Genomic DNA, 26,051 nt, shown 5'->3' on the forward strand with positions numbered 1-26,051 from the left:
ATCAAATAAATCAAGAGGCAATTATCCGGTTTTGACTGTCAAAATAAAACGCCACTTGAATAATATCATAAAACGTTACTTTATTACACAACTTAAATTAATAAATTTAGTTCAGAATAAACAATTGGTATTTAGAAATTATAATATAAAAGGAACTTAAATGTTCCAACCAATTAACTGTTTAATGAAATAATGTGTCGTCTTATTTTGAAGGCATATTTTTGTTTTCCGGAGTAGTCAAGCTAAGCAACACGAAGCTAACGTTGAAAAGACCCCCCGATTTGCAGCGTTGACAAGCACCAGGAAACCATCCAGCAATAATGTTTTAAACGTCTTATCTTAACCTACAAGTACACAATTTCACCAAAGGTACGTAAGCGGCATTTATCTGCCTGACGAATCGGCATTTTTCCTCCGAACCGGGGCGTCGTCTTTGCGACCCCTCTTGTCGTGGCAAAGCCTCACTGGTTGGGCCTTCACTTTGCAATCAGAGGAAACGTCGACACCCCCCACGCCACCAGTGGGGAGAAAAACCCTACAGATTTATGTTATTAAATTTAATTTAGTAACTCTGCTTAAGAGCGTGTTGTCAAGGCTTTTGTTTACAAACGTATCGAGGGTTGCGTGGATCAGACCGTAAGAATGAGCAATGTAGGGGGAGGGGCTATGCTCTGTTTATCATCAAAACCTTACACCATGTCTTTCTCGTCTCCTCTTCTGCTACACAGCATCATTCTCCAGCAGAAGCAGAATCTGATGTGTACTGTGATGTGAAGCTGTGGAAGTGGGTGGAGCTGCTGCTGCCGGGTGACCCCCTCAACATGAAGCCCGTCACCTATCAAAGCTTCCCCACCATGGTGTACAGCACGCAAGCGCCCGTCCTGGTCCAGTCAATTAGCTCCTCCGTGATGGCACGCTGCGACAAATGTGGATTTGCATCGTCGGATACAGAGCTGTTCAAGAGACATATGCTTGAGCACACGGCGTCGAATCTGCACTGCTTTTATTGCCAGAAAACGTTATTCAGCAAGGAGGAGTTGAACGCCCACCTGCAGCAACATATCAAGCACACGTTCACCTGCCCACATTGTGGACAGGGCTACATGAGGAACCGTTGCATGTTGAAACACATTGAGCGTGTGCATAATAAAAACAGTGGTCAAGGACTTGGCTGGACTAAAAATCCACAAGCCTCCAATGCCTTACCCCGCTCTGAAGCATCAACACGGCAGCCAGTCGGAGTGAATGTCCCAAGCCTCAGCACACCTGCCGTGAGACTCAACAAGGGCGCACAGAACACTAGGACAATGAACACAAAGCTCATTAATCATTCAAATTGTGTTTCAAATAATGTTACTAACAGGGCTTTGACGGTGTCGCTCCCCGATGAAGTGTCCATCCCACCTGGGTGCCTGGTGGAACTTGTTGAAGTGAAAACAGTCAATGGGTCAAAGGAGCTAAAACTGAGGCTGGTCTCGCAACAAGAAAACGAGGCCGTCAGGAAAGACTGCAGGTCAGCAGTAGAACAAAACCTCACCGCCGGGAAGACCTTAGCACCCAAATTGAATCCTCCAAATGCGACAAATTCGACAAACGCGGGGATGTGCTTTGTGAACAAAAAGCAGTTTGAAACAAGTGTGGCCTGTGCACAACGTCCTGACAGAATCCCAGTCAGCACGTCCAAAATCCTTGTCTCGAACCAAGCACCGATAAAGAGGACATCTCAGGAAGTTGTCGACCTGGCCAACTACCCCAACAAAGTTTCCAAAATGCACCACAATCCCGTAAGAGAAACGATGGAAATCCCGGCTACATGGAACAAAGCTGTTACCGATCGAGTGAAACCTGACGCCGTCATTTTCACCAGCCAAGCCAGCAGGGTGGCGTGCCTCCCGCACCTAGACAAAAAAGGACCATGTGTTTCTGCGCAAAAAACAGATGAAAGGCGACCAAGTATTCCAGAGCGCCAAAAGAGTATTCCCGTCACAAAAACAGTTGTGACAAAATGTTCCTTTCGAGACTTGTTGACGTCTGTTAAAGTTGAACCCGATGTAGTTCATCTCCATGACAACTCCAAAATTAAGAATACATCAGCAGGAATCGCCACGGCAAATCGGAAATCAACCTCCTTGGATGTTCCTTCGGGTTCAGCTGTCCGAGGGGCACCTCCGACGATCAAGCTTGGCCAGGATAGCACTCCTCCTCAGACGTCTTTCCCAGCTCCCTCCACGTTGCGACAGATGCTCAGCGAGTCCTCGTCTGTCAAAGCACCCATCGCTTCCTCCTGCTCCAAGTCCAGCCTCCCAAATTGGCCACAGGGTGTCCGCTCCAGGGATAAAGCGCCAGAGCCGGAGAGCTTCCCAGTCATCTCCTCCGTGTTTTCCTTGAGCCAACAACCAGAGGAGGCTCAGGGTACCATGCAGCCGCTAGTCATGGCTTTGCAGGGCATCGACATGGACAAACTCCACAACTCCAAGAACCTGAATCCAGCTGTCGACATCCAAGATCGGGTATTGGCCTGTGGCCCTGTGAAAGTGGAAGGGCCTGACAAAATGATTGAACACTTGCCTATCCCGGCACGGAATGACATTAAAGAGGAGGAGAAAAACAATCCAAATGGGGAGAAAAACAGCATGACACAGACGGACAAAGATGTTCCATTCTTGAAATCGGAAAACAATAAGCCAGTTCGGAATAACAAGACGATTTCTTCTTCTTCTTCTGCTGCTGCTGTTGTGAATCCCATATATGACATGTCAAAATTCTTGACCGTATCTTTAATGAGAGTGGACGAATGCGACGTGTGGACGAGCAGCGGGAATGAACCGGAACCCGCAGCGTCAAATTCCAACCCTCCGCCATCTGCGCCAAGTATCCGCACCGAGATCCAACTGATGCCGCTCAAGGCGGACCAACTGGTGACGCAGCCGGGCCCGGATCAGCCTGTGGTTATCCTCAATCACCCCAAACCACGGTTTCCCGTCCAGGAGACCGTTGACAGTATTACCCACACCGGAAGCCCAGAAAAGCCCGCAAAGTGCCAAATATTAAAGATGAGGCTGGGCAAAGTGATGGGACAGAAATATGAGGTCATGGGATGCACTGTGAGGGTCTCCCCATGATGCTCACACATGAGAAAAAAAACCTTTTACATTTACAATGAAGACTACAGAACTATTTTAGATATAACACTCGAAAAAAAACATTCCCCGCTGTACAATTATGGACATTTTTGTTCAATTCATACTTTCTAATGTGAGCTTCTGTACGAATAATCAATGACTTGGGTATTAGTGGCTGTGCAGGAAGCCTCAGAGGGATTCTGTTTGCAAGAACACAGCCAAGCATTTCATTCAAACATCTGTAAAGTCTTACTAGCGACTCGTAGCATAGATGGATGGATGTAGTCTGTAGCTGCAAATTACATTTACTGGAAGTGAGTAGATTATATTGAACGGAGAGAGATTTTTTTTAGACCTATTTCCTTGCAAGTTGAGGACAGCCACTATTTGACATGGCTTCATCTCGAGAGACTTAATCCCAGAGAAAAAGTATTCATTTCTTATCATGCATTACCCTAACTACACAGCATTTTACTGCAAATTTCCCCCCCCAAAAAACAATTCCCAGTTTTTAGTAATAGATCAGTATGTGAAATATTTTTTTTGCAGGTTTTTGCACACTTAGTGTCAAAATCCATTCATATAAAAAAAGGTGTCACTAATGGCTCCATACATCAGAATCCATTTATGTCGAAGCTATGTATGGCCTACATCCAAAATGTATGTCATTGTGAATATTGACACAAATGAATACAAGTGGATAAAATATCATGCTTTGTGTAAATACAAAAAAAAGTTTGTTATTGTATTGAGGTGGATAGGTTTTACCCCCTTGAAAAGAAGCACCTGAATGCACCATCCATGTTGTGTTTTCAAGGCTTGGCAGCTTCAGTTCGGACATTTCAATTGTTCAGTTTTATTTGTTCTGTATGCGCTTTTGCATTGCTTAGTTAACATATTTTTAATGTAACCCCACTGAGAAATATGCTGAGGTAAAACATTTCAGATTTTTTAGTTTGTCGTCAATGTGTATATAATGTACATTTCCATCTCATGCCCTTTTATTTTTGTATATGTACAGCTCTACTTAGCAGCCACAACACTTACACAGTACAGTACAGAGGTGCCAACCATTCCAGAGACCTTTGCACATTAAAGATGCTAAAACCACTTCAATGTAAGTCAATATATGCTCAATTGGAACAAAACATTGACATTATAGATTTTGTCATAGCAAATCATTTTCAAAATATGCCAAGGGCAGCACTTTGGACACCCCTCATTTATTACAATACTGTCCAAAATTCTGCAGCTACATAGACAACTGAAATGCTCCGTTGACTGAACCCAAGCTCAATGCAGGCAGATGCTGAAATGCACAAACTGAATAATAAAAGTATACGCTCCTTTTCTTTTTACACATTGACTGTGAAAAGCTGTAAGCCTGGTAATAACATAGCAGTGTGTCTAATATAGTGGTTGCATACAACTCTTGTGCCGGATGGCATGTCATGCAGTAGCTAATGAAGTGTTCGGTGATGCTCTCAAGTTATGAAAATATGAATGGTCCTCAAGCCCCGCTGAGAGAAGCTTACTACAGTACTACTACTATGGCTACTTCCATCCCAACTTGAATGTGTTTTTACATGTTTTACTTTAGCCTTTTTCAACACCAGTGTCATCTGTGTTATCATATACCATGTTTTTATTACTGTAGTTTTTTTTTCTATTAAAAGTGTGTTAATGATGGTCATGACCTTAAAATTGGTTGTTGTTTTTTTTGATCACCTCAAGTTGAGGTGGAATTTGTATATTGGCGGTATGGTGTAATACCATAGGACATCCTGCAGATGGGGCTAAAGCTTTAATCTCGTTAGGGTGGCCCATAATGGACTCTACACTCATCAAAGGTAAATTCATGTACCGTTAGGGGGTGAAACGGCTTACAACTAAACTTTATGTACTTATTCGGAAACGCTAGATTTTACCTTGAATAAAACGAAAGCAGATTATTTTGTTTACCGTACATCTCCAGCATTTCATCCCAGTCTCAATCCATATTATGATTCATAGTGTGGATCTCGTACCTCTCACCCCGTGTCCTAAAATCGGGGGTGCCGTGGGAAGGGCGAACTCACACTGTTAGCCAATCATATAATATCTGGGCCCACTTCACAACGAAAGCATATTTGACTAGCATGAACGCTACTCATCAATGCCACGATTGGAGAAGGTGAACAAGGGCACGGCAGTATTGCTCAGGCTCTCATGGAAGCAAGATGTTAGCCCACTACGTCAAGGGTGTCCAAAGTCCTTTTTTTACCCTTAACAATATAAGTTAATAATAAAAATAACAATAAAAAAAACTTTTCTTACTTTTGAGCTAGCCATGGTTCTCTCAGCTCTTGTCAAGTAAACAAAGTATTTCATTGGCTCATTTCAGAGTGACGTCACCATCGTTGCAGGCATGTGTTTGGCCAGCTATGTGGGGCGGGTAGAGCGTGACCTGTGAACCAGGAAGTGCGGGGATTTTGGGTGTGCTGTTCTCTGGTGGCGAGAAAGTGGAAAATAAAGTTGACTGGAAGCAGCCGACAGCCGTGTTCTTTTTCTCTGCCCAAGTCAGGCCGCCCCTTACCACGGTTTGGGGCTGAACACACTGACAGGTGACACCACGTTTTCTCTCACGTAACCGTAATAACTGAAGTAAAGTTCTGACTTGTTTATTGTACTTACAGGTCATTCTCAGCGGTGCTCTGCTCTGTATTGATTATCAGCCGAGAGCTGTCTATTTAATTCAAATACAAGTTCAGTATGAAGTTCCTGATTCCAATTTGAGAGAGTACAACACACCAAAAAAAGAGGTAAATCTGAGGGGAGCGTGTTCACACTCCCATGTTTCCTTCTCTCCTGGATAATTGTAATCTCCCGCAGCGTGAAACAGCCAACAGATGGCCCTGGAGAGCCGCTGGAGCATCATGTTAGCTCAGCATGACATCTCTCTCACATCCTCACTCTGCTTTCATTCTCTGCATGCTCTTGTATTGCCTGTGTATGGCAAATTTATATTGGTTCATTATATTCAACAGAGCTTCTGGTGCAAAGCAGAATAGTAGTACTACAACTTCCTGAGCCATCACGGTCAGTACAATTCAGTCGTTTTGTGAGTGACAAGAAGGCATTACACACACACACACACAAACAGACTCACAATCAAAAGTTCTGTCCAGACGGTGAAATCCAAAGTCCCATGAGGCGGACTCCGACTTGGAATTGGATTTTGCAAGTGTGCAGCAACACTCAGCAGGGCCTTGTCTGGTCTACTTTGCAGAGATTAGTGGGTCATGGGAAGCGGTTTTGGATGACTCACATGAAAGAAGGAAAGAGAGATTATAAAGATGAAACTGGAACATACAAATATTAAAAGCCGTGTGGTGGCTGACGGAGGCTTCACCGTGGGCATCAAGGAGCTTGTGGAAGCTTCTTGTGATACCTCACATACACATTATGGTGGATTAAACCTTGAACGTTTCTGCTGCTGAATGCTGCATTCGATAATGACCACGTCGCCGCTTCTTTTTCATGCGACACAAAGCGTAGAAATGTTCAGGAATAAAATGTTGCGTCCGAACAAATGATACGTGTCAAATAAATCTAATGAATCATCAATTTATGTGGGCAGGAACGTGGTGACATTCTTTTGGTCTGTCGGAAAGCATTTCATCTCTGGATTCAATGCCAAACTGAAACATTTTATCAAAGAAAGGAGACAAATTTTATTTCATTCGATATACAGCAAACCTTGCACAATAAAACTAAACTAAACTTGAAATAATCCACCCAGAGTTACACTTCCTCATGCACACGAAAGGGGGTGTGATTTAGAGATGTTGGATCATAAATGTTCCTCCCACCGGTTATTAATCATAAACACATAATAAAACTAAAACTAAACAGAGACTTGAAATAATCTACAAAATCAAACCCAGAGGTACACCTCCTCCTGCATAAACAAGGGGGTGTGATTTAGAGATGTTGGATCATAAATGCTCCTCCCACCAGTTATTAATCCTAACCACACAATAAAACTAAACAGAGACTTGAAATAATCCACAAAGTCAAACCCAGAGGTGCACTTCCTCATACACAAGCAAGGGAGTGTGATTGCGACATTCATTCATTCATTCATTTTCTACCGCTTTTCCTCACGAGGGTTGCGGGGGTGCTGGAGCCTATCCCAGCTGTCTTTGGGCGAGAGGCGGGGTACACCCTGGACTGGTGGCCAGCCAATCACAGGGCACATATAGACAAACAACCATTCACACTCACATTCATACCTATGGACAATTTGGAGTCGCCAATTAACCTAGCATGTTTTTGGAATGTGGGAGGAAACCGGAGTCCCCAGAGAAACCCCCCCACAGTCAAAACCAGAGGTACACTTGCTCAAAACGCAAGTATGTCCGATAAACAATGTGTTGGCTAATAATGTCCAAACCTGCTATTGTTGTTACTTTTGAGTTAGCAGCATCAGGAAGGTTAACATTTATGTTATTTGTGAAGGACAGTTTTACCCTGGAACAGATTATTTATAGTTCCGTTATTTCTTACAGGAAAAATGACTCTTTTTGTGACTTAAAATGTGAAAAATTCCAAGGTCAACCAGCACATTGGAATCAACCTTGCGGTGTCCACCATACGTTGTAATTTATCTCTGCTCATAAGCAATACATCCTTCTATACCTCCACTTCATTTAGTTCTAAAACCAGGAAATGTTGATTGATGGTGGCTCCTCCAAAAAGTTCACAAAGCCATGACACATTGCCTCGTATCAGAGCGGCCATCTTCCTCCTCCATGATTCTCATAATTCATGTCGGGCGACATTGGTTTCCTGGTCATCCTCCGCTGTAAGCCAACAGTGGTGCCGCACCATCCATCATCTGCTGACCTTCAGCATCGTGCCCCGGGCAGCGGAGGGAGTGACTGATGTCGACACGGCCGCCACCTCCCCGCACCCGAGGCCCCCGCCCGCAACCCCCGCCAGATATCCGTCCGCCATTATCCGACCCCGGTGTCCGCAGATTCCCATCAGTGCTGGCGGCTTTAATTATTCACGCCACTGAATCGCGGTCTCATCGGAGAGATGGACCAGACCTTGCTCGGATCTTATCTGTGAGATCTCATCCTTCTTTTATATGCACTGTGGATTAGAGCCTGCTAACTGCGATTCAACGCCCCAAGCACATGGACGACACTCTTTTCATATCGTGGTTCAATACCGACGATTCAAAACTGGTAACCCACATACACGTGTACCCGCTTTGCGACTGTTGCCAACCCTCCAGGCTGGATCTTATTTCTCAGTGACGGGTCCGGGACTGATGAGGACGGGACGGATGTTTTTTGGCTGCCTGGTGGAGGACAAGGAGAGGAGACAGGAGCAGGGGCGGGGATTTGGACACAGGAGGAGCTGCCAGATTGACAGGTCGATGGGTCGTCGCTCGGGGCGAAGGTGTGGACGTGTTTGGGGAGCTGTCTCAATAGATAAGCATCAGTGAAAATATGAGAGGCGAGATGGTAATCTCTCGCAGGAAGTCCAGGCGATAGTGTTGCAGACCTAACCACAGGAGGGACTACTGACCTTGCAGGCCTCTGATCCATTCATGCTCATTACAAACACATGCAAGCCTGTTGTACGCCGTCTGGGTTTAGCATGGGGGAGATGTGTACCTTATAGAAGCTGATGTGCTGCGTTGCCTTTTAATGTCATTTTCTTGCTTGTTAGTTTGCAGGATTGCATGGAAACTATGTGAGCAATCGGGAAATTTCACAGAAGAGCAGGGGTGTTTGAACTGGTCTCATCCTGGGACCCATGGTCATTAAGGTGTGACCCACTTTTATAAAAGTATAAGCATGCTAGTTTACTTTTTGTTGTAATAGCCTTCATAACATGTTAGGTTCATTGGAGAGCCAAATTGTTCATAGGTGAGGATAAGCTGCATAGAAAATGAATGGATGTTCATTCTACCGCTTATCCTCACAAGGGTCGAAGGCGTGCTGGAGACTATCCAGGTCGCTGGCCAATCACAGGGCACATATAGACAAACAACCATTCACACTCACATTCATACCTATGGACAATTTGGAGTGGCCAATTAACCTAGCATGTTTTTGGAATGTGGGAGGAAACCGGAGTACCCGGAGAAAACCCCCCCACATCGGGGGAAAACATGCAAATTCCACACAGAGATGCCCGGAATCGAACACCAGTCTCCTAACTATGTGACCTGCACACTAACCACTCACACACTGTGCAGCCTGGATGGATGATAATTATTTTATGATAATGTAGTAGAGCTGTCAATCAATTGAAATCAAATAAAAATAGTTAATTGTGGTTAATCACATTTAACTCACAATGAATCACAGAAGTTTATATTCAGTTTTTGCATGTTATTTTATTCATTCATTCATTCATTCATTCATTTTCTACCGCTTTTCCTCACGAGGGTCGCGGGTATGCTGGAGCCTATCCCAGCTGTCTTCGGACGAGAGGCGGGGTACACCCTGGACTGGTGGCCAGCCAATCACAGGGCACACATAGACATTCACACTCACATTCATACCTATGGACAATTTGGAGTCGCCAATTAACTAATTAATTAGTGGAATCGAACCCAGGTCCTCCTAGCTGTGAGGTCACTCAACCGCCGTGCTGCTGGATGATAATTATTTTATGATAATGTAGTAGAGCTGTCAATCAGTTGAAATCAAATAAAATAGTTAATTGTGATTAATCACATTTAACTCACAATTAATCACAGAAGTTTGTATTCCACAGTTTTTGCATGTTATTCTATTTCACCTCATATTTGGTCCCAATGCTGCTACTATGTGGGGATGCATAAAGAGCAAATGCTAATGTGTATATTTCTCTGAAAAACAAACTCCAGACTCGTACTGATGGATGGTGGGTGTGTAAATGCACCCCCCCCCCCCCCCACACTACAACGGAGCGTTCCATGATGACGAGCCAGGAATTTATGTGGGCCAATCCAGTAGGTGGCAGCCTGTAATGAGCCTTTAGTTGGTTTGCCAACCGCCATTAAACATCGAAGTGGATGAGTTCGTGAGAAGCTAAGCGTGAAGCAGAGCGGGTCCGGGAAGAAGGAACGGCGAAAAAATATATTGCCTCATTACCGAAAGTCTTTAGAGCGTCGGTAGAAAAAAAAATATCAACAATCCAGCATTTGCAAACAATTGATTTCTTCACATTTCCATGCCTTCTTCTTGACATTGTGTCTTGTTATGACTGTTGGCATCGTATATTGTTTAATCATCGTTTTGGTTACGTTGTCGTTATTCATCTTCCCCCTCAATACGCACAATCTCTCTCTCTCTGAAACACGCATGCACACATCTTTTGGGATGATGGGTTGTTTTGTTCAAAAATAAATATCTGTCATTTTCACATTTTCTCTAGTTTGAAAGCTGAAACTTTATTCTGTCATTCAGATCATTTAGTGTAATATTGTATATAGTACTGAATGTGAATGGTTGTTTGTCTATATGTGCCCTGTGATTGGCTGGCCACCAGTCCAGGGTGTACCCCGCCTCTCGCCCGAAGACAGCTGGGATAGGCTCCAGCACCCCCGTCACCCTTGTGAGGAAATACGGTAGAAAATGAATGAATGAATAAAATACCATGCAAAAACTGAATACAAACTTCTAACTGTGATTAATTGTGAGTTAAATGTGATTAATCACAATTAACTATTTTCATTTTATTTCAATTGATTGACAGCTCTACTACATTATCATAAAATAATTATCAACCATCCAGGCTGCACGGTGTGTGAGTGGTTAGCGTGCAGGTCACAGAGCTAGGAGACCAGTGTTCGAATCCGGCCATCTCTGTGTGGAGTTTGCATGTTCTCCCCGTGCATGCGTGGGTTTTCTCCGGGTACTCCGGTTTCCTCCCACATTCCAAAAACATGCTAGGTTAATTGGCCACTCCAAATTGTCCATAGGTATGAATGTGAGTGTGAATGGTTGTTTGTCTATATGTGCCCTGTGATTGGCTGGCCACCAGTCCAGGGTGTACCCCGCCTCTCGCCCCAAGAAAGCTGGGATAGGCTCCAGCACCCCTGTGAACCTTCTCCGGGGACTCCGGTTTCCTCCCACATTTCAAAAACATGCTAGGTTAATTGGCGACTCAAGGGTGTACCCCGCCTCTCGTTTGAAGACAGCTGGGATAGGCTCCAGCATCCTTGTGACCCTTCTCTGGGTACTCCGGTTTCCTCCCACATTTCAAAAACATGCTAGGTTAATTGGTGACTCCAGGGTGTACTCCGCCTTTCGTTTGAAGACAGCTGGGATAGGCTCCAGCACCCCCGCGACCCTTGTGAGGATAAGCGGTAGAAAATGAATGAAGAACACATAGAGGAGCTCAGCTTGAGGTGAGGAGCTCGAGAGGAACCAGAGGTGGCTCAGGCATCTAGTCTGGATGGCGCCCGGATGCCCTCCCTGGTGAGGTATGAGGTATTCTGGGCATGCCCAGCTGGGCGTAGACCTCGGACACGCTGGAGGGATGCTGGCCTGGGAATGCTCCTGGTGGAAATGGAAAAGTTGGTCTGGAACCTGGAAATCTGGGCTTCCCTAGTGAGAATGCTGCCCCCTGCGACCTGGACCCCGGCATGGTACTGGCAACCCTTCATGACACTGCAGATGTGTTGGCTTTGTTTTTTGTGATTGGCTTTGGGAGGCTTTTATCGACATATGATTGATTGATGGGAGCATCGCTGTATTTTCAGTAGCTACATGAGGCTCGTATCAATATAGACATGCTATTCTAGCGTGACCAAATGTCCTGTTTTCCCAGGACATTTACTTTGGCTTCTTTTTCTGCTTAAACTGCAATTCCCTTAATGGTCAGGTCTAATTACTGCACCATCTTGACCATTGACCATGCTGTTCCTGACTTTCGCAGCCACCTCTATCCCGCTCAAATATGTCACAGCCATTTTGGGGGGGGGGGGGGGGGGGGGGGAGTGAACATCTGTCCCCGGCCTCGGTTTTAGTTAGTTATGATGGTTTTCAGGTCTCTCTTAAGGTTAATAATAATAATAATAGTAATAGTACTTTGAAATAAAAACAAAAACATACAAAATCTAATATTTTTATTGGCGAAAAGGGACATTTTTTCAAGACACTCGTTAGATTAATAATACTATTTTATAGCAATATGATAATTATAATCATTATAATAATACCATTTTATAGCAATATGATAATAATAAGTAAATGACAAATTAGTTAATATGATTTTCAGGTCTCTTAAGGTTAACAACAACAACAACAACAATAATAATAATAATAATAATTATATATTATAAATATATTTTTAATAATGACATTTTTTCAAGGCACTTGTTAGATTAATAATACTATTTGATAGCAATATGATAATTATAAATAAATGACAAATTAGTTAATATGGTTTTCAGGTCTCTCTTAAGGTTAATAATAATAATAATAATAATAATAGTAATAGCACTTTGAAATAAGAACAAAAACATGAAAAGTCTAATATTTTTATTGGAGAAAAGGGCCATTTTTTCAAGGCACTCAGATTAATAATACTATTTTATAGCAATATGATAATTATAAGTAAATGACAAATTAGTTAATATGATTTTCAGGTCTCTTAAGGTTAACAATAACAATAATAATAGCACTTTGAAATAAAAAAAACATGAAAAATCTAATATTTTTATTGTAGAAAAGGGACATTTTTTTTCAAGACACTCATTAGATTAATAATACTATTTTATAGCAATTGATAATTATAAGTACATGACAAATTAGTTAATATGATTTTGAGGTCTTTCTTAAGGTTAACAACAATAATAATAATAATAGCAATAGCACTTTGAAATAACAAGAAAAACATGAAAAATCTAATACTTTTATTGTAAGTGTCGTTGGCAATTTTAGTTTTGGGGAGTAGAGTGATGGCCGAAGCACATGTCTTGTTTTTTGTACCATTTGTGGGTAAATTGTCCCAAGAAGATAGTAATTGATGTAAAAAGTGACCAGATAATGCATGCCATCCATCCCCATGATTAACTCCAGGAAGCACAAGAAGACATATGCTATCATGCTATGATGTGTTTGAGGGGACACAAAAGGACAAAGATTGAAGGTCAAGTGACTTCAAGATGACGAGTCCATCTCGATGTCAAAGACATCATCGTGGTCACATCAAGCAATTAAAGTGATGATCACAGCAGCTCTTGTGTGTAATAGAATCCAAATGTAACGCATAAAAGAACACTTCAGAAGGTTGTAAAGCTAGCCCAGGTGCAACGGTATCATCACGCCAAGGCCTCACACATACATAAGGGGTCAAAGGTTAAATTCCCCGCAGGGCCTGGAGGAATGTGTGAGCATATTCCCAATACTCCATAGCTCCAGCCCTTTATTTTCATCGTCCGTATGAACAATAGCACGGCAGCAAACTGCATCTCCAAGGAATGGAGTGACCTTCATCTCGCTCGGCGGAGGGCACGCCATTGCATTCTATTTCTCTGGAGATGCGCTTGACTGAGTAGCAAATCACAGGAGGGTGCTGGCGAGACGTGACCCTCGATCCTGTTCAAGAGAGTCGAGACGGCCAACACGTTATTGGCTACAAGAAGAACAGATGGGAATAGCGTTGGTAAACGGGTTCAAAGCAGGGGTGGCCATTGAATGCATCTTTTCAATGCTTTGGGTTACATCGCTTAGGCTTTTTGTTGTGTTGCATTGTTGGTCAATTACGGTCAGTCGTAGCGTCACTTTTACCGTTTTACTAAGCTGACCTATTCCGTGCCGAACAAAGTGCTTTTCTTCAATTCAATCATTTAGTCATCACATTTTCTGAACACTAATTAGGAGAAAAGGGACATTTTTTTATTTTTTTTCAAGGCACACATTAGTTAATATGGTTTTCAGGTCTTTCTTAAGGTTAACAACAATAATAATAATAGTAATAGCACTTTGAAATAACAACAAAAACATGAAAAATCTAATATTTTTATTGTAGGAAAAGGACATTTTTTATTTTTTTTTCAAGGCACTCCTTAACTTAATAATACTATTTTATAGCAATATGATAATTATAAGTAAATTACAAATTAGTTAATATGATTTTCAGGTCTCTTAAGGTTAACAACAACCATAATAATAATAATAATAATAATAATAATAATAGCCCTTTGAAATAAAAAAAACATGAAAAAGCGAATATTTTTATTGTAGAAAAGAAACATTTTTTTATTTTTTTTCAAGGCACTCATTAGATTATATATATATAATAATACTATTTTATAGCAATATGATAATTATAAGTACATGACAAATTAGTTAATATGATTTTCAGGTCTCTTAAGGTTAACAATAATAATAATAATAGTACTAACACTTTGAAATAACAACGAAAACATGAAAAATCGAATATTTTTATTTTAGAAAAGGGACTTTTTTCCAAGGCACTCATTAGATTAATAATACTATTTTATAGCTATATGATAATTATAAATAAATGACAAATTAGTTACTAGGATTTTGAGGTCTTTCTTAAGGTTAACAATAATAATAATAATAATAATAATAGTAATAGCACTTTGAAATAACAAAAAAAACATGAAAAATCGAATATTTTTATTTTAGAAAAGGGACTTTTTTTCCAAGGCACTCATTAGATTAATAATACTATTTTATAGCAATATAATAATTCTAAGTAAATGACAAATTAGTTATTAGGATTTTCAGGTCTTTCTTAAGGTTAACAATAATAATAATAATAATAATAGTAATAGCACTTTGAAATAACAACAAAAACATGAAAAATCTAATATTTCATTTGGAGAAAGGGGACATTTTTTAATTTTTTTTCAAGGCCCTTGTCAGATTAATAATACTATTTTATAGCAATATGATAATTATAAGTAAATGACAAATTAGTCAATAGGATTTTCAGGTCTCTCTTAAGGTTAACAATAATAATAGTAATAGCCCTTTGAAACAACAACAAAAACATGAAAAATCTAATATTTTTATTGTAAGTGTCGTTGGCAATTTTTGTTTTGGGGAGTAGAGCGATGGCCGAGGCGCATGTGTTTTCTTTTCTGAGTAAATTGTCCCCAGAAGATAGTAATTGATTTGAAAAGTGACCAGATAAAGAAGGTGCAAAGTGCCCATTTGTCCTGGGGAGGAGGTGGGGGATGCCCTAAGGAACGACCTGCTAAGAGCATCACAGCACACACACCCAGAGCTCATTAGATGAGTATGGGCATGTAGCAGCGAGGCAGACAACTTATGTGTGCTGCTGGACGGACGGACGGACGGACGGACGGACGGCCGGCACGCAGCAGCTAATAGGCTGAGTCAACAGCGTGTGAAATGAAGAAGGAAATAGGAGTCGACAGCAGACATTAAGCTTCTCTCACACGCCTTCGTCACCCTTCGAAATGGCACAACTTCTTGTTTCTCTAAAGTAAGGGTGTCCAAACCTTTACCAGGGAAGGCCACATGCCGACAATGAAAGGATGCTAGGGACACATAAGCATAAAACATGTAGATATGCTATAAGTTATGTATACTTCAAGAAAAAACAACATCACAGCTCTGTGGTACAGGTGAAAGAGCATCTTTGATCTAACATGTAATGTCCCTCTGAAGTACTCCTTCCTGATCCTATCCATCCTGGTCACTCCCAATGAGAACCGCAGCATTTTTTTTCTTTAATATTATTAACTCTTTATTTCACTTTATTCTTGAAAATTATAAATTTCTTTACAACCTAATTATCCAAAAATGTACATTTTTTTTAACAATTAACCTTTTTTTTGTTTTCATAATATTACCGCTTAAAATGTATATATAATAATAAAATAAATAAATAATATTTCATTCATATTCAATACTTCTATATTTGATTAATAAACTTACTACTACTACTACTACAAATAATATTAATTATATTTATACTGCTAAATATACTGCTAATAATATACTGCAGTATACACTGCTTATACTGCTAAATATACTGCTTTATTGCCATAATATTTTGACTTTATTCTTGAAAATTATAACTTTCTTTGCAACCTAATTATCCAAAAATTTTATTTTTTTTTAACAATCAACAATTTTTTTGTTTTCATAATATTACTGCTTAAAAATGTATATATAAATAATAAAAAATAAATAAATAATATTTCATTCATATTCAGTACTTCTATATTTGATTGATAAACTTAATACTACTACTACAAATAATATTAATTATATTTATACTGCTTAATATACTGCTAAATATACTGCTTATACTGCTAAATATACTGCTTTATTGCTATAATATTTTGACTTTATTCTTGAAAATTATAACTTTCTTTGCAACCTAATCATTCAAAAATGTTAACAATTTTTAACAATTAACAATTTTTTGTTTTCATAATATTACCGCGTAAAAATGTATATATAAATAATAACAATAAATAAACATATTTCATTCATATTCAATACTTCTATATTTGTTTAATAAACTTAATACTACTACTACAAATAATATTAATTATATGTATACTGTTAAATATACTGCTAAATATACTGCTTTATTGCCATAATATTCTGACTTTATTCTTGAAAATTCTAACTTTCTTTGCAACCTAATTATCCAAAAATGTAATAAACTTAATACTACTACTACTACTACTACAAATGATATTAATTATATTTATACTGCTAAAATAAAATAATTTTCCCACCTAATATTATTTCACATTATTCTTGTGAAATTACAATTTTTTCTTCTTCTTTTTCTTAAAATGTTGACTTGATTCTTGTAAAAACACGGCTGATTGGTCAATATTCCAGGCCAAATTGACCAAAATTGAGCAAACTGTACGGGTCAGTATGCATTTTGCTGTGTCCCATCACACTACTGTAGTACTGGGTTTTGGGCAGTCCTGCCCGGACCTGGACCACCTCAACGGGAACTGTTTTTTTTTTTATCTCTGATCAATTAAGAACGATGACACACGTGACCGACATTCTCTCGATGTGAAGAACAAGTGAAAAAGTAAAAGATATATTTTTAACCTGCTTAAGAGACAAGAAAAAGCTGAAGGAATCAAAGCCAGGTAATATTACAATTGAGATTATTGTGACTAAAATACCTCTCGGCTAAGATGTCTTTGTCAGATTTCCACTGGGAGGATCTTTAGAATAACTCTCCATGCTTTTCCCTCCTCATTGATATGTTAATAAGAACCTTGTGGGGTTTTTTTTTTCTTTCTTTTGGGTTTGGAACCCAAATCTTTTCTGCTGAGAGTCTCATTTTGCCAAAGCAGGGAGGAGTCTCATTTCCATACCAAATGCTTGGCTTGGAATGAAACTACTATTAAGCAAATTGTGCCAGTCTAATGATGGGAGAAGGAAAAAAAAAAAGAAGCAAAAACGGCAGTTTCCAAGGTAATATGCAAAACAGTCTCTTTGACTTGTGTTTGAACTATGAGAACCTTCAAATGAGGACGTTTGGATGAAAAGAAACACAAATAATATAATAAAGGACACAAGTAAAATGTGCAAAAATGCAATTTACAGGTGATGTCCTTGGGGATTCTTTCCTGGAGAAAGGTGATATCTTTCGGTCTCCATTAGCTCAGCCTCAGGCCGCACTCCAATACGGTTACTCATGGCCTTCATGCTGTGAAGGAGTACTAGGGAAGTGGCGTGGAAAACACACTTACCCATAATCTATATGCAACTACCGCTATTTGCACATGCATGAACCCCTGCTACTACGTTTCACCCAAAATACCTCCAACAAAACAAACACCTTCTCCATAGACATGGAGCATATTTTGGGCCAAAAACATGCCTGTATATTTGATCATAGTTTCATTTATTTTCACATGACTTATTCATAAAGTAACCCTCAAAATGTCCATTTTGGTGAGACCAGCCATGTTGTTTGGTCTAGAGAAGGGGTCTCAAACACGCGGCCCGCGGGCCAAATGTGGCCCGCAGGACACTAGTTTGAGGCCCCCGCCCTGATATGAAAGTTTAATGTTAGTGCAGCCCGCGCAAGTTTGATATGGATGCTGTATGGTATCATGTACCCAGAAAAAATTATTACGTTTGATTCATGTTCATGTTAAAGGTTAAATAACTGTTAATAGTTATCCTCCCTATCCGTGTGGAAGTGGTAAGTTTTTGGCTATTTAAGTTGAAAGGAAATAACTTGAAGGCTACCGTTTAGGTCGCTAGCTCTCTCGCTAGCTTGCGAGTTAGCATGTGTCTCAAGACCCTGCAGTTGCACAATATGTTGTAAATAAAAAGAGTATAAATGTGACTATAGTCGTGTTTTGTCATGTCTACAGGGCTCTAATAATGCTTTGTTCATTTTAATCTGAAAAAAATCATTTGTCTACCCACCAACTATATGTGCTTTCTTGAGTTTTTATTATTTGCCCTTTTATTATTATTATTATATTTATTTATTACTGATTGATTGATTTTCTTTATTCTTGATTTGTTTATTTATTTTTCATCTTATTTTGTGTAGAAAAATAAAAAGTAAGATATTTGAGAACAGTGGAATATTTTATCAGAGCTTTTATTGTAGAAAATCGGAACCAAAGCAAAGTTGATTCATTTTTCTGTTTTTAATAAATGTGTGTGCGTTTTTTTTTTTGGAAAACCTGATGCGGCCCAGCCTCACCCAGACCCTAGCTCCAGTGGCCTCCAGGTAAATTGAGTTTGAGACCCCTGGTCTAGAGGCAGTGCCACTGAGGATAAGACAGGAAGCAGAACTGGAGGTAGCAGAGATGAGGATGCTGAGGTTCTCAATGGGAGTGACCAGGATGGATAGGATCAGGAAGGAGTACATCAGAGGGCCATTACATGTTAGAAGCCTTGGAGATAAAGTCCTTTAGGCCAGACTGAGATGGTTGGGACATGTCCAGAGGAGAGATAGTGAATATATTGGTAGAAGGATGCTGCCAGGTAGGGGGCATAGAGGAAGACCAAAGAGGAGGATGAGAGGAGACAGAAGCCAGGGTTGGATGGAGGTGGTTGATTTGCGGTGGCGAGGGAAAAGCCAAAAGAGCAAGAAGAAGAAGAAGACTGTACCTCGCCACTTCATGCTTCCACTTTTACGACTTCACTCTATGTCGATTTTTCCAAATACATTCCTAAAAAAAATCATACGATAATTCCTCCCTGTTTTGCAGCTGGCTAGGACCTATTATTACCTCATAAATATGCATATTTAAACAACGCTCATGTATTTTTGGCCTAAATTAAGAATTTCCCATCATAAAAATGCCTAAAAGTAGTGAAATACCAATATAAGGCATTCAGAAGACCATTCAAAGACAAAGGCCCGGGTAGGCGTATAATGTAGCATTCCCACCATCATCGGACAAGTTGCAGCATTTTCACAGCTTAGTGGTTGTGTGTCACAAGTGTGTAATTTTTGTACGTACATTTTATCAATATGTAAGTAAAAAAAATATGTAAGTGTAGTAAGTGTAAGTGGTGTGTAGTAAGTATATCAAATCAACGAAACAGTAGGTTGTGTGTAATATGTGTATTAGCGTAAAGGTGAGTATAAAGGTGAATATAGGGGTGTTATTTTATGTCTAGATGGCTCTAATGATGTTAAAACCCATATTTAGGCTTTTCTATGCTCTAACTATGAAAATATTCCATTTATAAACTGAATCCTGCTTTGCGGAAATTAACTCAAACCAATTAACCGCAATAAACGATCATTTAACATGATTTAAAAAATGTTTTTTGCATAATAATTACATATTTTTTCCATTATTTATTATAGCAGATAATGTAGATATAATGCTTACTGTTTTATTCATAATTTTTATGGACTTCAATTTGTATATATTTAATTTGAGAGCACATAATTTAACATCAATTATTCATAGAGATGATTAAAAAAAATGTTTGGACATTTTATTTTCCCAATTTCATTGTGTCATTTAACTATTTCAAATATAAGAGATAATTCTGTCAGTAATCAAATTTTTGCTCCAAAATATATGAATTAATTTGGAAATCTAACCTCATGTTTGTATGGAGGACGCCAGACACTGTAAGGTGGGATAAAAAGAGTCGGGTGTCCATGCGGTCATTGAAGTACGTATTAATAATTAAGTACATTATTTAAAAAAAAATAAATTATGGAAAGCAGGAAGTGAACAAATGTAACAGTTACTGATTGTAAAAGTACCAAATGGAGGGGTAGGATTTAATAAGCTTTGCTTCTTCCTACTCCTTTTGGACATGTGGAACTGGGAACTGATTATGGGATGCATTCAATTGTAATCTGATCTCATGTTCAAATGAAATAAAACCATTACCATTAGCATTAGCATTAGCATTACCATTACCATTACCATTACCATTACCATTACCATTACCATTACCATTACCATTACCATTACCATTACCATTACCATTACATATGTAATGGTAGCCTTAGTAGAGTAATAGCCACAAAGTGGTATTCCCTACATTATCCTGATGATATTTCCTTAAATCCTAACTTGATACACCCAAATGAATGACCATGTTAGACAAAAGCTCAGCTGCGGGAAAACAACTTCCTGTCTCTCTGGAGGCTACAATCCTCATCAAAGTGCGCTCACTTTCCTGTTGCACACTGATTGCGTCCTCCCGGTGGCTGACAATGAACACAAATGGCCGAGGACGGCTGGGTATTGATCAAAGTGTGGAGAAAAGCTGAGGGGATTTCATTGACCCGTGTGCACGAGTGCGGCATGTTACACGGCGACATCAATGGCCGCCTTTTCCTCTCCGCTCTCTCGGGGGGGGGGGGGGGGGGGGGGCGACTTTTAATCCCCAAACCTGCTTTTAGGTTTGGGATTTACAGAGCAGCACCGTAGCACAGAAAAGACCATTTGTTGCTCCATAATCCTGCATCAAGGTTGCGTTTACATTCATCCTCTCTCACGGCCTTTAAAAGAAACAAGAGCGCTTGAGAAATGGGAAGATCTTCAGTGTTGTGAATTGATGGGCTGACTTTGTGTTCCGTGACCAAGGTCATCAATGCAAAATAGCTGATTTCCTCCCTTGCAGGTGCACAGAACACCATGTGTGCATTTGAAGGTGTGAAGCTGAGAGCGTTTTTAATAAGCCAGGCATCATTAATCATCCCTCATAAACCCATGGGGGCACGTAGTGTTTGCACATGTTAAGGATTACCGTGGAGGGCGTGCTGCTCCTGCAACAGATGACTGAATAAATACATCAATAATATGGCACTAATACATAATACAGCTGTGGAATTATTGAAAAAAGTAATGTATACATTAAGAGTTGATATTTATCTGAAGTGATGCTCCTTAAAAAAGGGTAGGGTAATTATTTTTGATATTATTTATTAACAAAATCAATGTCGCTAAACCCTCCTCTCAAATGGATGCCTTATCCATGGGTAAATAAATAATGCTTTTGGTGACCTTTTATTTCCTTTTCTTTTAACACAAGAAATTGTATTACTACAGCCACTTTTTGAATGGAGACCTTACTGCAAATAAACACTTTGAACCGTCACTCAGTAAATATCCTTGGACACTTTTTGAGCACAAACATTTGTATAATTTAGAGGAAATGTGGTATGTGTTTCCCTATTATTACACAAACGCTCACTTATGAATAAATGCCTTACTTCAAATGAACACCAGCTACGCTACTATGCAAAAAATCTATCTAAAAAATCTTCAGCTATGAATTGCGGCAGTGCTTCTTTCAAAGCACTGCCACAAACTGGGACTTGAAATCGGTGCCTTACTTCCAATAAAATAAATGCCCTGTCAAAAATACACAAAACACAAACAAAACCCGGGCAAAGTCACAGGTAAGAGGTAACAAAGGGCGTAAAAGACAGGAATAGCATAACCTAATAAAAGTACTCACCAAGTCCAGGAACAAACGTCAGCCAAAAGCAAACTAGGCAAGGAAGAACAAGCACACGAGAACACAAACATATACTGGAGGCTGAAATAGAACATTTTAGCTTTTTTTCAAACTCAATAAACACTTTGAGCTCTGCAACTGACTGAAAAAAAAGTTTATGTAATTATAGAGACTAGGCCTTAATTCTAATGGATGCCTTACTTCAAATAAAATGTGGTATCCTCTGTGTTTGTTTACTTTGACACCCCTGGTCCATATTTGAGTACATCCATCTAGATTTGTCATTTTTTTGTCTTACAAAATCACACAAAAAATAGAGGCCTCCTCTCAAATAGATGCTTTACTTCAAATACAAATGTGGGATTCTCTGTACAGTATTTGGTTACATTAACACCACAGGTCTATAATTATGCACATTCACCTAGATTTATTTTTTCTTCTTAAATAACCCCTTGTACAAATAAAGACCTCCTCTCAAATTGATGCCCTATATCAAATACAAATATAGTATTCTCTGTATTTGATTACATTAACATCCCGGGTCCATATTTGAGTATATACGTGTAGATTTGTCTTTTATTCTTACATAATTACTTGTACAAATAAAGACCTCCTCTCAAATTGATGCCTTGTTTCAAGTAAAAATATAGTATTCTCAATAGTATTTGATTACATTAACATCTCGGGTCCATATTTTAGTATATATGTGTAGATTTGTCTTTTATTCTTATATAATTACTTGTACAAATAGAGACCTCCTCTCAAATTGATGCCTTATTTCAAATAAAAATATAGTATTCTCAATAGTATTTGATTACATTAACATCTCGGGTCCATATTTGAGTATATACGTGTAGATTTGTCTTTTATTCTTACATAATTACTTGTACAAATAGAGACCTCCTCTCAAATTGATGCCCTATTTCAAATAAAAATATAGTATTCTCAATAGTATTTGATTACATTAACATCTACGGTCCATATTTGAGTATATACGTATAGATTTGTCTTTTATTCTTACATAATTACTTGTACAAACAGAGACCTCCTCTGAAATCAATGCCTTACTTCAAACACAAAAGTGATATTCTCCTCATTTCATTACATGAACACCTCAGATCTATATTAGATTTATCTTTTCTTGTTACATAATCCTTTGTACAAACAGAGGGCTCCTCTCAAATCAATGCTTTACTTGACATAAGTACCTCATATTCTTAGCAGTTCAGTAAATCCATGCCCCCTTAGGGGCTTTGTGTACATGTGTTTCAATGTAATGGCAGCTCTACCTGATGATAGGTAATCTATGGTATCAGTCTGGAGTTGTATTCTGTTATTTAAGGCAGCATGCAGCACACGTAAAGTCATTCATGACATGTAATACTTAGCTTTGATTCAAACCAGATGTACGCTACGGCGGAGCCAATGGAAAAAGGTGGAACAATTGCACAATCCGGTTGCATAAGATGTGGTGCAACCAAGGCTTCTCAAACTGTGACCTGAACATCGAGCGTGTGACAACACGACACGTAAAAGTCATTTACGAATATTCCGGGCTTCCCTTTCTTTTATGAGCATCACAGGAGTCTGCAGCATGCCGATGCCAAAATGCACCGAGGTTGGCTGAGCACACACACACACGCACACACACACACACACGCTAAGCAGAAGTGTGTGTGTTCTTAGTGGGAGCGATCACTGGCAACGGAGGCTAAATCCTAAGCCAGAGGAGGCCATGCCAGGAAATGAGCGATAACAAAACACCACAGTGCACAACAGCGGCACATCCCGACCTGCTGGCCGCCACGATGGGATGATGGGAATGTGTACACATATTTGTCTCGTGTCTCTTTTTGAAATACTCTATATATGTAATAATCTCAGTGCAGTTCTAACATGGATGAAAAAGCACATTCTTTATGCTAAGCTGCAATGTGAAGAAGCTTATTGGGGCAATTAGCTCGGCGGAGGGAAATGGATGAGTTGTGTGATCCCCCTTGAGAGGACCATAACATGGAGCCATATTTAATTTACATTCAATTTACTCAGTGTAATGCCTTCAAGGAGAAATAGGAAAGGGCTCTTAAAAATCCTTCATCATTCCCGACAGCTGAAGGACCGGGAGGCATTATTCCCTTCTGTGGAGGCTAATAAAGACGCCCGGTCTGCTGGAATTGCTGCTGGATTCATGGGGTAGAGTGGACAAAATATTACTTTTCATTAGTTATATAAAAAATAGAACTATAATATAGAAAATAAAATGCATTGTATACAAATGTATAAGAAATATAAAAAAAATATGAATAACCCATGCAATTTGGACACACTGTTTTTATGTTTTACTTTCGACTTTTTAGCGTGTTAGCTCCCCATTGCGAGCAAACAAGGGTAATTAAAGAGAGAAGAAGAGTGGTTTTACAGCAGGAACTAATTAATGCATGACAGTAGAGCCAAAATTGTTTACAATGTACGTCACAGCCTTTAACGGTCAGTTTTGCGGCAAATCAAGGAATTTTTTCGGAAAAATGTCACGCTATCCTAGAGACTGAAGGCTTTATTACGCTTCAGTGTCACAATGCCGGTGTAAGCGACAGGCAAAAAGGACACTGAAATTGTTCAACTGCATGCAAGCATATTCAACTGCGTGTACATAAAATGTGTACATGTTGGCAGGTCTGATTTTCTTCTGTGTATTGTACACCACTGCAAGAACAATTCTGTTCATTTTTCCATCTTTTGTCTGCTAAGGCTGTTTATTTCACTTTTGTCCTTTAGCGCCATCCCTATATAGTCATCATGTGCACAGTCAAGCCCAATACAATATTCCTGTTTTGTTTGGAATCATTACACAAGACTCTTAGGATTTACTGTTGAAATATAAAGCAATAAAGGATTAAAATAGTCGATTATTATGAGCATATCCACCCATTGGATGCGTGATGGGCCATATTTTCTGACTGATAACAGTTGAAATGAGCACCACCTGCACCTCCCTTCTCAATCTCTGTGGAACATTTCCTGACTATTGAACAGTTGAATAAAAAAAAATCCACAAATTGGTTTTTAGGTGTATCATTTTGGACAAATGCAGTTGTACCAAATATCTTGGCAAAAATACATTTAAACTCAAGCAAAATTTGGGATTTTAAACGAGTGTCAGCATATCACACAAGGCCTTGATTGATCACTTGTCCATTCATTTTCTACCGCTTATCCTCACGAGGGTCGCGGGGGGTGCTGGAGCCTATCCCGGCTGACTTCGGGCGAGAGGCGGGGTCCACCCTGGACTGGTGGCCAGCCAATCCCAGGGCACATATAGACAAACAACCATTCACTATAGTGGTCATGTTGGCTAAATTGTCAACACAAATCTTTTCTATGTATGAGTTATGTTATAAAGCGGAGTTATGTTTGCCATTATTAATGAAGCACTTAACCCTTAATCTTCAAATATGTACTTTGATCTGACATATCTTAAGCAAGTGGTGGCCCTGGCCACCTCGTGGTTCAGCCATTGCTGTTGGACAGTCTATTAGAGCAATTAGCAGCTGAGCAGTGTTTTCAATGCATAGTTTCTGGATTCTGCTCACCATCATGGCAGCCAAACCCGTCAGCTGCTGATTGGCACTCCTGTTTTAACTCTGAACTTGGTTTAGATACCCACTCATGCTGCTACAGAGATCCTCCAATATTAACAGATTCATGTGCTGAATCACGCTTCATAATTGAAGTCAAAGTCAACTTAGTATGAGAAAACCTGACGGGAACGACCAAAGAAATGATGGAAAACATAATGAAAGATACATTTTAATAATAGGTCCTCATCAAAATAGGCAGCTCTCTTCTGCTCTCCCACGGAAAGTTGTGTGCTGCAGTGAAATGCTGAACTAATGTTCTTCACCACAGTGCATTTTTGTCAAGATCGTCCCCCCAACATGGGGGTGGCCAGGACCAGAAATGTTCTGGTTTTTACATGTAAATATGA

The 26,051-nt window shown here is 39.6% G+C and overlaps 1 protein-coding gene and 2 long non-coding RNA genes across 3 annotated transcripts; 2 read left to right on the forward strand and 1 right to left on the reverse strand.

Moving 5' to 3' along the window:
• Positions 1-207: 207 nt before the first annotated feature.
• On the reverse strand, positions 208-5,730 carry LOC131131526 (uncharacterized). The gene is made up of 4 exons (XR_009130203.1): positions 5,439-5,730; positions 1,207-1,299; positions 1,050-1,078; positions 208-953 (listed from the first exon to the last, which is right to left on the reverse strand). It is a non-coding gene; the product is annotated as an uncharacterized LOC131131526 (long non-coding RNA).
• Positions 239-4,995, forward strand: LOC131131524 (uncharacterized). The gene is made up of 2 exons (XM_058076288.1): positions 239-369; positions 729-4,995. Exon 2 carries the CDS (start codon positions 822-824, stop codon positions 3,120-3,122), a length of 2,301 nt encoding a protein of 766 aa, XP_057932271.1. The 5' UTR covers positions 239-369; positions 729-821; the 3' UTR covers positions 3,123-4,995.
• Positions 5,575-9,065, forward strand: LOC131131525 (uncharacterized). The gene is made up of 3 exons (XR_009130202.1): positions 5,575-5,725; positions 5,798-5,923; positions 5,994-9,065. It is a non-coding gene; the product is annotated as an uncharacterized LOC131131525 (long non-coding RNA).
• The last annotated feature ends 16,986 nt before the right edge of the window (positions 9,066-26,051 follow it).

Source organism: Doryrhamphus excisus, chromosome 6 (genome assembly GCF_030265055.1).
Source record: "Doryrhamphus excisus isolate RoL2022-K1 chromosome 6, RoL_Dexc_1.0, whole genome shotgun sequence".
Lineage (NCBI taxonomy): Eukaryota > Metazoa > Chordata > Actinopteri > Syngnathiformes > Syngnathidae > Doryrhamphus > Doryrhamphus excisus.